The sequence below is a fragment of the Argopecten irradians genome, chromosome 3 (genome assembly GCF_041381155.1).
Source record: "Argopecten irradians isolate NY chromosome 3, Ai_NY, whole genome shotgun sequence".
NCBI lineage: Eukaryota > Metazoa > Mollusca > Bivalvia > Pectinida > Pectinidae > Argopecten > Argopecten irradians.
Window position 1 is genome coordinate 65,693,276 of NC_091136.1, and position 18,850 is coordinate 65,712,125.

An 18,850-nucleotide genomic window follows, 5' to 3' on the forward strand; every position below is an offset into this window, starting at 1 on the left:
TCAGCACCATAAAACAGTTTGTATTTGTATATTGCCTTTATATGATATACATATACAACCCAGCACCATAAAACAGTTTGTGTTTGTATATTGCCTTTATATGATATACAATACAACTCAGCACCATAAAACAGTTTGTATTTGTATATTGCCTTTATATATGATATACAACTCAGCACCATAAAACAGTTTGTGTTTGTATATTGCCTTTTATATGATATACAACTCAGCACCATAAAACAGTTTGTAGTTTGTATATTGCCTTTATATGATATACAACTCAGCACCATAAAACAGTTTGTATTTGTATATTGCCTTTATATGATATACAACTCAGCACCATAAAACAGTTTGTATTTGTATATTGCCTTTATATGATATACAACTCAGCACCATAAAACAGTTTGTGTTTGTATATTGCCTTTATATGATATACAACTCAGCACCATAAAACAGTTTGTATATTGCCTTTATTTGTATATTGCCCTTTTATATGTATATTGCCTTTATATGATAAACAATTCAACACCATAAAACAGTTTGAGTTTGTATATTGCCTTTATAGGTTATACAACTCAGCACCATAAAACAGTTTGAGTTTGTATATTACCTTTATATGATAAACAATTCAACACCATAAAACAGTTTGAGTTTGTATATTGCCTTTATATGATATACAACTCAGCACCATAAAACAGTTTGAGTTTGTATATTGCCTTTATATGATATACAACTCAACACCATAAAACAGTTTGAGTTTGTATATTACCTTTATATGATATACATATACAACTCAGCACCATAAAACAGTTTGTATTTGTATATTGCCTTTATATGATATACAACTCAGCACCATAAAACAGTTTGTATTTGTATATTGCCTTTATATGATATACAACTCAGCACCATAAAACAGTTTGTATTTGTATATTGCCTTTATATGATATACAACTCAGCACCATAAAACAGTTTGAGTTTGTATATTGCCTTTATATGATATACAACTCAGCACCATAAAACAGTTTGTATTTGTATATTGCCTTAATATGATATACAACTCAGCACCATAAAACAGTTTGTATTTGTATATTGCCTTTATATGATATACAACTCAGCACCATAAAACAGTTTGTATTTGTATATTGCCTTTATATGATATACACAACTCAGCACCATAAAACAGTTTGTGTTTGTATATTGCCTTTATATGATATACAACTCAGCACCATAAAACAGTTTGTGTTTGTATATTGCCTTTATATGATATACAACTCAGCACCATAAAACAGTTTGTATTTGTATATTGCCTTTATATGATATACAACTCAGCACCATAAAACAGTTTGTATTTGTATATTGCCTTTATATATCATATACAACTCAGCCCCATAAAAAAGTTTGTATTTGTATATTGCCTTTATATGATATACAACTCAGCACCATAAAACAGTTTGTGTTTGTATATTGCCTTTATATGATATACAACTCAGCACCATAAAACAGTTTGTATTTGTATATTGCCTTTATATGATATACAACTCAGCACCATAAAACAGTTTGAGTTTGTATATTACCTTTATATGATATACATATACAACTCAGCACCATAAAACAGTTTGTATTTGTATATTGCCTTTATATGATATACAACTCAGCACCATAAAACAGTTTGTATTTGTATATTGCCTTTATATGATATACAACTCAGCACCATAAAACAGTTTGTATTTGTATATTGCCTTTATATGATATACAACTCAGCACCATAAAACAGTTTGAGTTTGTATATTGCCTTTATATGATATACAACTCAGCACCATAAAACAGTTTGTATTTGTATATTGCCTTTATATATGCCTTTATATGATATACAATTCAACACCATAAAACAGTTTGAGTTTGTATATTACCTTTATATGATATACATATACAACTCAGCACCATAAAACAGTTTGTGTTTGTATATTGCCTTTATATGATATACAACTCAGCACCATAAAACAGTTTGTATTTGTATATTGCCTTTATATGATATACAACTCAGCACCATAAAACAGTTTGTATTTGTATATTGCCTTTATATGATATACAACTCAGCACCATAAAACAGTTTGTATTTGTATATTGCCTTTATATGATATACAACTCAGCACCATAAAACAGTTTGTGTTTGTATATTGCCTTTATATGATATACAACTCAGCACCATAAAACAGTTTGTGTTTGTATATTGCCTTTATATGATATACAACTCAGCACCATAAAACAGTTTGTATTTGTATATTGCCTTTATATGATATACAACTCAGCACCATAAAACAGTTTGTATTTGTATATTGCCTTAATATGATATACAACTCAGCACCATAAAACAGTTTGTGTTTGTATATTGCCTTTATATGATATACAACTCAGCACCATAAAACAGTTTGTATTTGTATATTGCCTTTATATGATATACAACTCAGCACCATAAAACAGTTTGTATTTGTATATTGCCTTTATATGATATACAACTCAGCACCATAAAACAGTTTGTATTTGTATATTGCCTTTATATGATATACAACTCAGCACCATAAAACAGTTTGTGTTTGTATATTGCCTTTATATGATTATATACAACTCAGCACCATAAAACAGTTTGTGTTTGTATATTGCCTTTATATGATATACAACTCAGCACCATAAAACAGTTTGTGTTTGTATATTGCCTTTATATGATATACAACTCAGCACCATAAAACAGTTTGTATTTGTATATTGCCTTTATATGATATACAACTCAGCACCATAAAACAGTTTGAGTTTGTATATTGCCTTTATATGATATACAACTCAGCACCATAAAACAGTTTGTGTTTGTATATTGCCTTTATATGATATACAACTCAGCACCATAAAACAGTTTGTGTTTGTATATTGCCTTTATATGATATACAACTCAGCACCATAAAACAGTTTGTATTTGTATATTGCCTTTATATGATATACACAACTCAGCACCATAAAACAGTTTGTGAGTTTGTATATTGCCTTTATATGATATACAACTCAGCACCATAAAACAGTTTGAGTTTGTATATTGCCTTTATATGATATACAACTCAGCACCATAAAACAGTTTGTATTTGTATATTGCCTTTATATGATATACAACTCAGCACCATAAAAACAGTTTGTATTTGTATATTGCCTTTATATGATATACAACTCAGCACCATAAAACAGTTTTGTATTTGTATATTGCCTTTATATGATATACAACTCAGCACCATAAAACAGTTTGTATTTGTATATTGCCTTTATATGATATACAACTCAGCACCATAAAACAGTTTGTATTTGTATATTGCCTTTATATGATATACAACTCAGCACCATAAAACAGTTTGTATTTGTATATTGCCTTTATATGATATACAACTCAGCACCATAAAACAGTTTGTATTTGTATATTGCCTTTATATGATATACAACTCAGCACCATAAAACAGTTTGTATTTGTATATTGCCTTTATATAATGATATACAACTCAGCACCATAAAACAGTTTGTATTTGTATATTGCCTTTATATGATATACAACTCAGCACCATAAAACAGTTTGTATTTGTATATTGCCTTTATATGATATACAACTCAGCACCATAAAACAGTTTGTATTTGTATATTGCCTTTATATGATATACAACTCAGCACCATAAAACAGTTTGTATTTGTATATTGCCTTTATATGATATAAACAACTCAGCACCATAAAACAGTTTGTGTTTGTATATTGCCTTTATATGATATACAACTCAGCACCATAAAACAGTTTGGTTTGTATATTGCCTTTATATGATATACAACTCAGCACCATAAAACAGTTTGAGTTTGTATATTGCCTTTATATGATATACAACTCAGCACCATAAAACAGTTTGAGTTTGTATATTACCTTTATTTGATATACAACTCAGCACCATAAAAACAGTTTGTATTTGTATATTACCTTTATATGATATACAACTCAGCACCATAAAACAGTTTGTATTTGTATATTGCCTTTATATGATATACAACTCAGCACCATAAAACAGTTTGTAGTTTGTATATTGCCTTTATATGATATACAACTCAGCACCATAAAACAGTTTGATTTGTTATATTGCCTTTATATGATATACAACTCAGCACCATAAAACAGTTTGTATTTGTATATTGCCTTTATATGATATACAACTCAGCACCATAAAACAGTTTGAGTTTGTATATTGCCTTTATATGATATACAACTCAGCACCATAAAACAGTTTGTATTTGTATATTGCCTTTATATGATATACAACTCAGCACCATAAAACAGTTTGTATTTGTATATTGCCTTTATATGATATACAACTCAGCACCATAAAACAGTTTGAGTTTGTATATTGCCTTTATATGATATACAACTCAGCACCATAAAACAGTTTGAGTTTGTATATTGCCTTTATATGATATACAGTGTATTTGCATCTCCATTAACCATGAGGGGAATGACACATTCTGTGTGTAGTTCACATTTAATGTTAGTAGGGATAGCCATATCTGTAAACTTTGGTGTCCCAGATGTATGAGCTGGACCCTGGGTTCCAACTGAGAATTAACAGAAATTATTATAGCAAATCAAAATTATTATATAAGATTAAGTGTCGATCATCAAAATAAAGCAAAATAAAGTTTCCATTATCGACAGCGTCTTTAAAATACGAAACAAGCTTAAAATCCCCTATTGTTGATAAGACAATCATAATCTGTGAAGCAAGACAAAGTTTCAATCCTTTAATCATTATTTCCAATATCCATTTCAAATGAAAGACAAAATAGTCTTCAAAAAGTAACAGTGTGTGCGGTAAAGTATTTAACATTTCAACAAACCTCATCAATATTCGAAAATAACTTGTAATGAGGAACCGTGTACATCATCCGACCGTTGAACCTTTTAAAACAGACGGTGTTCTAATATTGTGCCTATAAAGAAGTAATACGTACCGTTTTGACAGTTAGATCCGCTACGATCAATAGGACACACACACTGTCCATTTGCTCCACACACTCCTCCGTGGTGACAGGCCACTCCGTGGCAGGGTCCGGACACTGAAGGTCAAGGATATGATCTGGTTATTTTGACGTACTTTTTGTTATGGAGGGCGATGTTAGTATATATATATATGCCAATTACGGTTCTTAGATTAGAGGTAACACCATGTTCCTTACATGTCCTCATTATTTCGTATAAGGAATACATGTTTGGAGAGATTTTAACGTAAAGGAAAAAACCATACCAATAGGGGAATAATCCACTTTGAAACATCGACTTTCTCCCGGGATGCTGCAAAGAAAAAACACAACTCGTTTAATACATTTCATATTACATAGAACCTCGTTTTAGATCCACTAGTAATATGGCGTATAACTTCTCATAAATCTTAGGAATAATTATGTCACTTAAATCAATAAACTGAACATACTAGGGCAGTGAAGTTTCAAAACAGAGTGTGTCTGTGCCTTGTTTACTGGCCGGGGGTGTGAGTGTGACGTCGACAGCACATGACCCAATCACGTGACTGGAGTCAGAATGGAACACGTGAAGGTCATCAGAAGGACCGTGGATCTGGATCACTGAAGGGCTGAAATGGTGATCATAAATAATTGTATCATTATGGTAACATAAGTACTGTACATCGTCAGTCAAAAGATGCATATATATATATAGTTGCATCAAAAGACCGTGTTCATTACTTATAACAAAATGCTCTGCTTGAGAAGAGTAAGTTTGGAGAAAGCTAAACCTACCAGTCGTGGTTGATTCCAGGTGACATATGCATGACCACATGACATGTCTTCCCAGGTGAACATTGTAGAGTGGAATTAGGCGGAACGGTTGGTTCGATGAAATGTGGCTAAACAAAAAATGTACAAATCAAAATATTAAAAAAACCTATTTTCAAGTCTACGCAGAACTTTGACAAGTTATACACGTTGGAAAAAGCGTGTACCTATGTCAATGATACCTTTCTGATATGCGGCTCATTTTCCACCTAGTGGCACCATTATGTTGGTGATTATATTCGTCGTGTTTAGGGATTTTCCCACTTAAACGTAATCAGTATAGCCTAACAGTCATGAAAATTTGGTTTGAAATTAAAAATCAAGTGACACCGGTCAAATATTCTGGTAGCCAACCATGCAGTCGGAGCCTGCAAACTTACATTGTACGGTGGGCATGCAATCTTCTCTCAGCCATTGGTATTATGACCAATTTTTTCTCTATTTTAATTTGTTTATTTAAGCATTGAAGTCTTTTAGTTGGCATTCGAATTTCACATGAAGCGCGCTCGCGTTGACATTCATATTGGCTGTTATATTTGCATTTAGTGACTCTTTTATGATGAAATCCCAAGGGATTTTGCATCGATATTGAATAAATTTTTCGTTATCGTCAAGGATGGAACAGCCACTTGAATAGTCGTTTTTCGTTATCGCTGGCACGACAATTGTGGCGTCATAATGTTTATGACGTCATAATAAGCGATCGAAGTTCATAGACTATATGAATGCTAACTGTGCTTTGTAAGTTTACACAGTGGGACAGCAGTGAAAATGTAATTATATAACTTTTTCTCCAATATTATTTCACATTCAACTGTAAATCGTTGAATACACACCTGATTCGTATTGGGAGACGACGTTGAACCTGAAAAAGAAAACATCAACCACCTAATGTAGAGAAGGACAAGTTGGAATTATTCTTGTATTCGAATATCCTCCGTGCAACAATCATATATCTGTATTATTAAATGTGATTTAGTTGTTGATACTAAAATAGTTTAAAACGAAAATCTATATCTTTGCTAACACTACATACATTGACTAGAGGAACAAAGCATGGAGTGTAGTGGGGTTAAAATAAACTATTAAAGGGCTTATATTAAATGTCTGAGGATCATTGAAGATATCGGTACATTCATATGACTCTAAACGTAATGAACAATCATTTGACTTCTGACACGACCTTCGAAACGAATTAAAAATACGATTTTTTGTAAAAATCTGTGGTTTTGATTGCCTGCTTAAAAAACCAAAACAACTGTTTATCGTTGGTGATGTACTAGCGTCTGAAGGTCCACAACAAAACAACTGTTTATCGTTGGTGATGTACCAGCGTCTGAAGGTCCACAACAAAACAAATGTTTATCGTTGGTGATGTACCAGCGTCTGAAGGTCCACAACAAAACAACTGTTTATCGTTGGTGATGTACCAGCGTCTGAAGGTCCACAACAAAACAACTGTTTATCGTTGGTGATGTACCAGCGTCTGAAGGTCCACAACAAAACAACTGTTTATCGTTGGTGATGTACCAGCGTCTGAAGGTCCACAACAAAACAACTGTTTATCGTGGGTGATGTACCAGCGTCTGAAGGTCCACAACAAAACAACTGTTTATCGTTGGTGATGTACCAGCGTCTGAAGGTCCACAACAAAACAACTGTTTATCGTTGGTGATGTACCAGCGTCTGAAGGTCCACAACAAAACAACTGTTTATCGTTGGTGATGTACCAGCGTCTGAAGGTCCACAACAAAACAACTGTTTATCGTTGGTGATGTACCAGCGTCTGAAGGTCCACAACAAAACAACTGTTTATCGTTGGTGATGTACCAGCGTCTGAAGGTCCACAACAAAACAACTGTTTATCGTTGGTGATGTACCAGCGTCTGAAGGTCCACAACAAAACAACTGTTTATCGTTGGTGATGTACCAGCGTCTGAAGGTCCACAACAAAACAACTGTTTATCGTTGGTGATGTACCAGCGTCTGAAGGTCCACAACAAAACAACTGTTTATCGTTGGTGATGTACCAGCGTCTGAAGGTCCACAACAAAACAAATGTTTATTGTTGGTGATGTACCAGCGTCTGAAGGTCCACAACAAAACAAATGTTTATCGTTGGTGATGTACTAGCGTCTGAAGGTCCACAACAAAACAACTGTTTATCGTTGGTGATGTACCAGCGTCTGAAGGTCCACAACAAAACAACTGTTTATCGTTGGTGATGTACCAGCGTCTGAAGGTCCACAACAAAACAACTGTTTATCGTTGGTGATGTACCAGCGTCTGAAGGTCCACAACAAAACAACTGTTTATCGTTGGTGATGTACCAGCGTCTGAAGGTCCACAACAAAACAACTGTTTATCGTTGGTGATGTACCAGCGTCTGAAGGTCCACAACAAAACAACTGTTTATCGTTGGTGATGTACCAGCGTCTGAAGGTCCACAACAAAACAACTGTTTATCGTTGGTGATGTACCAGCGTCTGAAGGTCCACAACAAAACAACTGTTTATCGTTGGTGATGTACCAGCGTCTGAAGGTCCACAACAAAACAACTGTTTATCGTTGGTGATGTACCAGCGTCTGAAGGTCCACAACAAAACAACTGTTTATCGTTGGTGATGTACCAGCGTCTGAAGGTCCACAACAAAACAACTGTTTATCGTTGGTGATGTACCAGCGTCTGAAGGTCCACAACAAAACAACTGTTTATCGTTGGTGATGTACCAGCGTCTGAAGGTCCACAACAAAACAACTGTTTATCGTTGGTGATGTACCAGCGTCTGAAGGTCCACAACAAAAACAACTGTTTATCGTTGGTGATGTACCAGCGTCTGAAGGTCCACAACAAAACAACTGTTTATCGTTGGTGATGTACCAGCGTCTGAAGGTCCACAACAAAACAACTGTTTATCGTTGGTGATGTACCAGCGTCGGAAGGTCCACAACAAAACAACTGTTTATCGTTGGTGATGTACCAGCGTCGGAAGGTCCACAACAAAACAACTGTTTATCGTTGGTGATGTACCAGCGTCTGAAGGTCCACAACAAAACAACTGTTTATCGTTGGTGATGTACCAGCGTCTGAAGGTCCACAACAAAACAACTGTTTATCGTTGGTGATGTACCAGCGTCTGAAGGTCCACAACAAAACAACTGTTTATCGTTGGTGATGTACTAGCGTCTGAAGGTCCACAACAAAACAACTGTTTATCGTGGGTGATGTACTAGCGTCTGAAGGTCCACAACAAAACAACTGTTTATCGTTGGTGATGTACCAGCGTCTGAAGGTCCACAACAAAACAACTGTTTATCGTTGGTGATGTACCAGCGTCTGAAGGTCCACAACAAAACAACTGTTTATCGTTGGTGATGTACCAGCGTCTGAAGGTCCACAACAAAACAACTGTTTATCGTTGGTGATGTACTAGCGTCTGAAGGTCCACAACAAAACAACTGTTTATCGTTGGTGATGTACCAGCGTCTGAAGGTCCACAACAAAACAACTGTTTATCGTTGGTGATGTACTAGCGTCTGAAGGTCCACAACAAAACAACTGTTTATCGTTGGTGATGTACCAGCGTCTGAAGGTCCACAACAAAACAACTGTTTATCGTTGGTGATGTACCAGCGTCTGAAGGTCCACAACAAAACAACTGTTTACACTAATTAGTTAATACAAAAATGTCATGTAATTGTGTACCGTACAGTGATACAATCAGTTGTTCTGATGGAGTAGCACGACACAAAACTTTGGACGGATGACTTTAACCAGCTGAGTTTTTGTGTAACACAATCAGATCATCTATGTATACAACCAATAAATAAAAAAAAATACTCACTTGATGCTGGACTAGAGACTTCAACATCAAAGCAAATTTCATCCCCTACAGTTCTGTAATTAAATAACAAGCGAGAGATTTACGATGTTTTCATAATTCTGGGTCACGTAAGTTGTGATTTAGAGGGTATTTTGGTTTTGTTCATAGCTCAATATCTCTTATATAATACAGGGATTCGTATACAAATGAGACAAATATTACAGCCATATAATAACATGGCACATCAGAACAAAAATGGTGACATATACAGAGGGATCTAAACATCTATGCTTGAGTGCATATTTGGAAGTGTTATGTGGGATGACAATACACGTGTCTGTATACTTACTCTGAAGAACTGGTTGGAGCGTGAACGCAGACTTTCTTGTTTCCTGAAGTAGTGCTGACGACTTTCACCTTGCCGTGGTACGTCCCTGCCGGAGTATGTGGGTCTGTAGACAGAGTAGGGGGCGTGACTGTTAGGCCACTGTCCACGTGTCCCAGGTGTATATCAGGTCTGGGGAAAGCAAATAGTTTTTTTTTTATCTGGGATAAGAATCTTTTAAGTGAAGTATATCTATCGCTTTCGCAGTAATTACCTAATGTATAGAGCATATGTATTAATACCATTGAACCACTATAACAGATAAATCATTTTGACTTCAACATCTATATCCTCATGCAGTTAAACGATACGATACCATTGCTTTTATGGTTTGTTTGTTTGTTTATACTAACCGTATTCATCACATTGAGAAATCTGGACAGCATTACATGTAAGGGTTTCTTCATACTACAGTATAGTCTATTTGCCCCCTTCATGATATACATTACTAGATATAGTAATAAATCGAGACACTTACGATGATGCGGCGCCTCCACCTGGCCTTGTAAATGTAAAGGGTATTTCACACTCTTGATTCTGTGTACATTTGATCACTTTTGGGACGGCGAGGTCTCCGAAAGTTGTCTGTAAAATGTATTACATATTTATTAACAGCTTGGCATTGCTATCATTTTTGTTTATATGAAACAATTATCGTGTCATCTTGTCCCATTGTGTCGTTTTTTAATTTGCACATACGTGGAAACGTAGAAATTACGTAATATTTATTTTAAATATGTTTATAAAGAACATACTTACAACGAATCCATGATTATAACGCAGTGATTTTCATTTCTCGTCAAGCTTCCTATACGGTGTATGTAATACGTGTAAAGCGAAACATTCTCATAACGAAGTGATTTCGTTGGTCTGAGGTTCGCTACAACCGTGTTTTGTTGTATTTCATTTATCAAGCAACATAGTAAATGAATTTACTGAACAGTTGTCTGCCAAATTACTTACCTGTGTTGGTATCCCCGAAATCGGTGCAGGATTCGTCAGAGATTCACCATGTGCTGTAAAAATGACAAACATTTACTTTCGATGTTTTGCGTACTTTCCACCACATTATATATGTATGATAAAATGGTTTTTGAATCTTGTTTTGTGAAGTTGTATTATTTAGCTGTTGTATAGGTGGCCATCAGGTATATGTAGTCTTCGTTTGTTGGGTCCGTACAACGTTGAGAATTGTCGTTGAAATGATGATTGATTCTGATGTTTTTGTTCACATTTTATTCTGCTGTACTTCATACGTTACATAGAGTCATTGTTGATATATGTAGCCCAAAATGGGACCACACACAAGGTGTGTGCTCCTCTATGTTTCTCCCTCTCTCTTCTACAATAAGTGGTCAGCTCTATTTATACATAACAACGAGAGCATGGGGATCAGTATTTGGCCATGATATCTAACACCTGAAACATCTGATATATGGATAGCTACTGCATAACATAAGTAACACGCTGAACCAATTAATACTGACCAGTTTCACAATTAGCATTACATATAAGATGTTCAGGCACCACATACCATTACACAACAACGAGAAACTTATACCTATAACCCAGACTATTATGTACAGACCTGGCCAGCTATCGCATGGCACTGATAACTGATAGTATATATACGTTTAGACCTGGGACACACACGAATAGCTGTAAGTCTATATCAGTATCTTATGAAATAAAACTTATTATATTATATATGTGCGAAATCATATTAAGATAGTGCATTAGATAGAAAATCGTCAATACGTTATTAACAAAGTTCTTTAACACTTTTGTCTTCAGTTCACGGTTATACATTTACTGATAAGTGTTATAAATCTTGGTTATTATGATTCTGATATCGTTTAAAATGTGAACAACTGGAAACACATATAAAGCAATATGTTACATCTATACCTACTTATACTACAGAGTGGCCCGGAATATCCACTAAGACAGACACATTTTGGTGTGGCTTGATGACCGTCACAGAATCCTCCATTTTGACACAAGGTAGAGGCACAGGGACCAACCACTACACAACCAACAAATAAGTAGATTACTACAAGTATATCACTTTTGCCTGTGTATATATACATTAGTTCGAATAATAACGCAATCCGTGAGGATTTTTACATATTATGGGACGCCTTCGTATTGTTTTATTCCCCCAGAGTTACAGTTAGACTTGATTCCGTTACCATGTAATCAGAGAGGACATAGGGACAAACAACATGAGCTCACCTGACAATGTGTTTACGATGCTGACGTCATAACATCTCACCTCGCCATCACCTCTATAATCAGTAAACAGCTTATTAAATTGTATTCCATTAGACATGCACCACCCTTACTCAACATAAGTAAGCCTTAGATTCCTGACTAACAATAAGCCGACTTTGTCTGGCGTGTGATCAACTGAAAATTGTCAAAATGAAGTATATCTGTCGAACCTAAATCTATTAGAGTTCCGAGGACAAACGTCTATACACGAGGTATTGTGTTGGTAACGGTAGGACAAGCGTCTATGCAAGAGGTATTGTGTTGGTAACGGTAGGACAAGCGTCTATACACGAGGTATTGTGTTGGTAATGGTAGGACAAGCGTCTATACACGAAATATTGTGTTGGTAATGGTAGGACAAGCGTCTATACACGAGGTATTGTGTTGGTAACGGTAGGACAAGCGTCTATACACGAGGTATTGTGTTGGTAATGGTAGGACAAGCGTCTATACACGAGGTATTGTGTTGGTAATGGTAGGACAAGCGTCTATACACGAGGTATTGTGTTGGTAATGGTAGGACAAGCGTCTATACACGAGGTATTGTGTTGGTAATGGTAGGACAAGCGTCTATACACGAGGTATTGTGTTGGTAACGGTAGGACAAGCGTCTATACACGAGGTATTGTGTTGGTAACGGTAGGACAAGCGTCTATACACGAGGTATTGTGTTGGTAATGGTAGGACAAGCATCTATACACGAGGTATTGTGTTGGTAATGGTAGGACAAGCGTCTATACACGAGGTATTGTGTTGGTAATGGTAGGACAAGCGTCTATACACGAGGTATATTTGGTTGGTAACGGTAGGACAAACGTGTATATACGAGGTATTGTGTTGGTAACGGTAGGACAAGCGTCTACACACGAGGTATTGTGTTGGTAACGGTAGGACAAGCGTCTATACACGAGATATTGTGTTGGTAACGGTAGGACAAACGTCTATACACGAGGTATTGTGTTGGTAATGGTAGGACAAGCGTCTATACACGAGGTATTGTGTTGGTAATGGTAGGACAAGCGTCTATACACGAGGTATTGTGTTGGTAATGGTAGGACAAGCGTCTATACACGAGGTATTGTGTTGGTAACGGTAGGACAGAGCGTCCTATAACACGAGGTTATTGTGTTGGGTAACGGTAGGACACCAAAGTATAAAGGGTCTCTATACACGATTGTATTGTGTTGGTAACGGTAGGACAAGCGTCTATACACGAGGTATTGTGTTGGTAACGGTAGGACAAGCGTCTATACACGAGGTATTGTGTTGGTAATGGTAGGACAAACGTCTATACACGAGGTATTGTGTTGGTAATGGTAGGACAAGCGTCTATACACGAGGTATTGTGAGTATTGGTTGGTAACGGTAGGACAAGCGTCTATGCAAGAGGTATTGTGTTGTTAATGGTAGTACAAGCGTCTATACACGAGGTATTGTGTTGGTAACGGTAGGACAAGCGTCTATACACGAGGTATTGTGTTGGTAATGGTAGGACAAGCGTCTATACACGAGGTATTGTGTTGGTAACGGTAGGACAAGCGTCTATACACGAGGTATTGTGTTGGTAATGGTAGGACAAGCGTCTATACACGAGGTATTGTGTTGGTAATGGTAGGACAAGCGTCTATACACGAGGTATTGTGTTGGTAATGGTAGGACAAGCGTCTATATACGAGGTATTGTGTTGGTAACGGTGAGTGTTATTCTTTCACCGATGACATGTTTCGAACATAAGCCGGTTTCGTAAGTAAACCTTACATGCCTTACAATATAAGTTATTTTGAGACTGACTTGGACAAAGGCCGGTCTCGAATAGAAGCCTGCCTGGGATTTCCTGCCAAAAACATCACAATTTAAGGTATTTGATTTAAAAGGAACAATGAACTTGACTTCGTCAACCGATTCCAGGTCACATTAGAGCAAAATAAGAAAGATAAGATTAATATAGGAAAACAAATTCTTGAGATCAAGTAAAATCTAATTTCCAACACTTCACTATTTAACGAAGTTTTGTGTTTTTATAATCCTTATGTGCTTCAAACAAGTATCAACAAGAGTATAGTAAGAGGATACTTTACCCGAAAACATCTTGTTTGGTCGATGTGGCGGTGAAACATATATTAGTGTATACTTTTGGTTGATCGTCATGGAAGGCGACATCAACTTTACAGGGTCCTGTGACTGATGTTCCTGTAGCCTGGTGAATGTACACGCCAGTGGAGGCTTCATCTGACGACTTCACTGACGGACTGAACATAGATAAATTCTTTGATACTATTTTACCACACAAAAACAGTCAGCAGTTTCTCAGCAATAATGTTAATAAATTAAAAAATCCCGTGACAAAACCATAGCCAATTTCACTCAATGCATTCTTTTCTTTGTTTTATAAATATACGAAATTTTGCACGAATCAAACAGAAAATGACTAAATAAAAAGAAAATAAAGCGTTGCACATAAGAATGTTTCTCACCATGAGTCCTCGCTGTCGTAGTTGTGTACCCAGAGGGTGAGATGACAGGGTTCACTGGTCTCACATTCCACAGAGGAACCATCGGGTAATGTAGGGTCAACAAAGTACGCATGCGACTGAAACACATGATCAATCGCTAAGGTAACGGGGTTTATTTTTATATACTAAACACATGCTTAATAACAGAGTTAAGAGTACTTTGATGTATGACTGCTGGATGAGCCAGATCATTGTAATGATAAAGCTTTATCACACTTTCAATCAATCACATTTCCATCTCCATCATGATTCATGAATTTTTTCATCTTTTAGTTTTATTTACCTTGCTAGGCAGATGAAACTGTCCTGTAACAAAGACAAAAAAGACGTCAACAAATTTAATATATACAATATAGAAAAACGGTAGGGGTCCTGTTTAACATTTCTTATGTATTGTCCTGACTGTTTATAGGTTTGTATGGGAACTGATCCTTAGAGTATACTTACCACTGACTGCATGTACCATTACGCACACTTCGTCGGCACTTTGTCTGAAATATAAGGAAGTATCATCATTGTTACATTGTATTTTGATAACCAAATTAATTTTCTAATTTCATTTTTTTGAAATCAACATTACAATAAGATATCATCTTTTTCAGCAGTGCAATACATAAAATACTTCAATCTACAACACTGTACCATATAAAGCATAACTTACCTCACTGTGTTGATGCTCTGGATACATATTTGGTGGTGACCACTGGTCTTGCTGACCACTTCTACACTGGCATGGTAATCACTAGGTGAGGCAGGGTCCTTAGTAACCATTGTTTTCTGTACGTCCAGTTCACCACTAACATACCCCGGGTTAACTGTGGGACTTATAAACAAAACCAACATATACCATCTTAACTCAAACAGAAAAACATCATCAAGTATAGCAAACACGTGTATTTCAAAATATTTGAGCAAAAAGGTGCGGCGATAGCCTATCAATGTTGTCGAAATTTTTTCATTACCTAGAGTCGGGATCACCAATCAATGTTGTTGGTATTTTACGTTACCTGGTGCCGGGATCACCTATTAATGTTGTCGGTATTTTACGTTACCTGGTGCTGGGATCATCTTTCAATGTTGTGGGTATTTTACGTTACCGTGCTGGGATCACCTATAAATGTTGTGGGTATTTTACGTTACCGTGCTGGGATCACCTATAAATGTTGTGGGTATTTTACGTTACCGTGCTGGGATCACCTATAAATGTTGTGGGTATTTTACGTTACCTGGTGCCGGGATCACCTTTCAATGTTGTCGGTATTTTACGTTACCGTGCTGGGATCACCTATAAATGTTGTGGGTATTTTACGTTACCGTGCTGGGATCACCTATAAATGTTGTGGGTATTTTACGTTACATGGTGCTGGGATCACCTATAAATGTTGTGGGTATTTTACGTTACTTGGTGCTGGGATCACCTATAAATGTTGTCGGTATTTTACGTTACCTGGTGTCGGGATCACCTATCAATGTTGTGGTATTTTACGTTACTGTGTACCGGGATCACCTATCAATGTTGTGTGGGTATTTTACGTTACTGGTGCTGGGATCACCTATAAATGTTGTGGGTATTTTACGTTACTGTGCTGGGATCACCTATAAATGTTGTGGGTATTTTACGTTACATGGTGCTGGGATCACCTATAAATGTTGTGGGTATTTTACGTTACATGGTGCTGGGATCACCTATAAATGTTGTGGGTATTTTACGTTACCGTCCTGGGATCACCTATAAATGTTGTGGGTATTTTACGTTACATAGTGCTGGGAGGGATCACCTATAAATGTTGTGGGTATTTTACGTTACCTGGTGCTGGGATCACCTATCAATGTTGTGGGTATTTTACGTTACATGGTGCTGGGATCACCTATAAATGTTGTGGGTATTTTACGTTACCGTGCTGGGATCACCTATAAATGTTGTGGGTATTTTACGTTACATGGTGCTGGGATCACCTATAAATGTTGTGGGTATTTTACGTTACATGGTGCTGGGATCACCTATAAATGTTGTGGGTATTTTACGTTACATGGTGCTGGGATCACCTATAAATGTTGTGGGTATTTTACGTTACATGGTGCTGGGATCACCTATAAATGTTGTGGGTATTTTACGTTACCGTGCTGGGATCACCTATAAATGTTGTCGGTATTTTACGTTACCTGGTGCCGGGATCACCTATAAATGTTGTGGGTATTTTACGTTACCGTGCTGGGATCACCTATTAATGTTGTCGGTATTTTACGTTACCTGGTGCTGGGATCACCTATAAATGTTGTCGGTATTTTACGTTACCTGGTGCCGGGATCACCTATAAATGTTGTTGGTATTTTACGTTACCTGGTGCCGGGATCACCTATCAATGTTGTGGGTATTTTACGTTATGGTCCTGGGATCACCTATAATGTTGTGGTATTTTACGTTACTGGTGCTGGGATCACCTATCAATGTTGTGGTATTTTACGTTACATGGTGCCGGGATCACCTATCAATGTTGTGGGTATTTTACGTTACATGGTGCTGGGATCACCTATAAATGTTGTGGGTATTTTACGTTACCTGGTGCTGGGATCACCTATCAATGTTGTCGGTATTTTACGTTACATGGTGCTGGGATCACCTATAAATGTTGTGGGTATTTTACGTTACCTGGTGCCAGGATCACCAATCAATGTTGTGGGTATAATTTGAAAAAAAAACAATGAAATAAAATTTATATTCTGCGATATTAGCAAAGCTTTCGACAGAGTCTGGTATGAAGGATTATTATTCAAATTAGAGTCTTATGGTATAAAAGGGAGAGTGTTACAGTGGTTTTGAAATTATCTTTCTGATCGAAAACAAAGAGTATCTACTGAGGGTTTCCTATCTTCTTTTAAAAATGTCAATGCCGGTGTACCACAAGGTTCTGTCTTAGGGCCATTCCTATTCTTATTATATATTAATGACATAACTGAATGTGTAAATAGTAAAATTAAACTCTTTGCTGATGATACTTCACTTTATGAAATAATAACTGATAACCATGTAGAAATTGCAGGTAATCTAACCAATGATCTAAGTAATATCAATAATTGGGCAAAGAAGTGGGACATTAATTTTAATCCTTCAAAAACAGAAACTGTACTTTTCTCAAGAAAAAGACATATATTCAACCCTGATATTCTATTTGCAGATGATATTGTAAACTCTGTTCTATTTCATAAACATTTGGGGGTAACTTTCAGTAGTGATGGTAAATGGTCCAAACATATTAATAATATTTATACTCAGGCCTCTAAAAGACTAAATATTTTAAGATTACTAAAACATAATGTAGATAGAAAGAGCCTTTTAAAAATTTATACATCCTTTATAAGACCTGTTTTAGAATATGGTGATGTCATTTGGGATAATTGTACAAACCAAGATAAAGACTTATTAGAATCTGTACAGATAGAAGCAATAAGAATTATAACAGGCCTGAGAAGAGGAACATCGCATAATAAACTTTATGCTGAAGTTGGACTTGATTCACTTGCATTCAGACGAAAAACTACATAAATCAATATTGATGTTTAAAATTGTAAATAATGAATCCCCTAGATATCTTACTAATTTGATTGAACCATTCTTTAATGATTATAATAATACTCGTTACACATTAAGGAATAATCACCTGTTTAATCCCCCTCTGTAGAACTGAATTATACTCCAACAGCTTTATTCACTCAATGCTAATTTAATCAAACAGATATAGAACTACAGAAATTTCTAATATTTTTAAATATCATGGCGACCGTAAATATAACATTATTCTGTGCCAGCTACGAAACCAAACAAGTAATTTAAACTCTGATCTTTATCACGATCATTTAAGAGAATCTCCAGCCTGTTCCTGTTATTATACCAATGAAAATTCATATCACTTTTTCTTTGACTGTAGGCACTTCTATGAACAGAGAGCAGTTCTTATACAGGGAATAAATAACTTAGGTTTACCAGATAATCATAA

At 36.1% G+C, this 18,850-nt stretch overlaps 1 protein-coding gene across 1 annotated transcript in view; it reads right to left on the bottom strand.

Annotated features, from left to right (window-relative positions):
- Positions 1 to 18,850, bottom strand: part of LOC138319795 (uncharacterized) — a 107,638-nt gene that overhangs the window by 62,805 nt on the left and 25,983 nt on the right. Inside the window, exons 18-34 of the mRNA XM_069262927.1 lie at positions 15,517 to 15,678; positions 15,303 to 15,346; positions 15,139 to 15,161; positions 14,817 to 14,932; positions 14,421 to 14,591; positions 12,304 to 12,356; positions 11,981 to 12,094; positions 11,032 to 11,084; positions 10,547 to 10,653; positions 10,033 to 10,200; positions 9,705 to 9,757; positions 6,696 to 6,724; positions 5,824 to 5,930; positions 5,499 to 5,657; positions 5,313 to 5,359; positions 5,020 to 5,124; positions 4,491 to 4,623 (exon numbers count right to left, since the gene is read on the bottom strand). Coding sequence (XP_069119028.1) covers positions 4,491 to 4,623; positions 5,020 to 5,124; positions 5,313 to 5,359; positions 5,499 to 5,657; positions 5,824 to 5,930; positions 6,696 to 6,724; positions 9,705 to 9,757; positions 10,033 to 10,200; positions 10,547 to 10,653; positions 11,032 to 11,084; positions 11,981 to 12,094; positions 12,304 to 12,356; positions 14,421 to 14,591; positions 14,817 to 14,932; positions 15,139 to 15,161; positions 15,303 to 15,346; positions 15,517 to 15,678 — 1,644 coding nt within the window. The remainder of the gene's footprint in view (positions 1 to 4,490; positions 4,624 to 5,019; positions 5,125 to 5,312; positions 5,360 to 5,498; positions 5,658 to 5,823; positions 5,931 to 6,695; positions 6,725 to 9,704; positions 9,758 to 10,032; positions 10,201 to 10,546; positions 10,654 to 11,031; positions 11,085 to 11,980; positions 12,095 to 12,303; positions 12,357 to 14,420; positions 14,592 to 14,816; positions 14,933 to 15,138; positions 15,162 to 15,302; positions 15,347 to 15,516; positions 15,679 to 18,850) is intronic.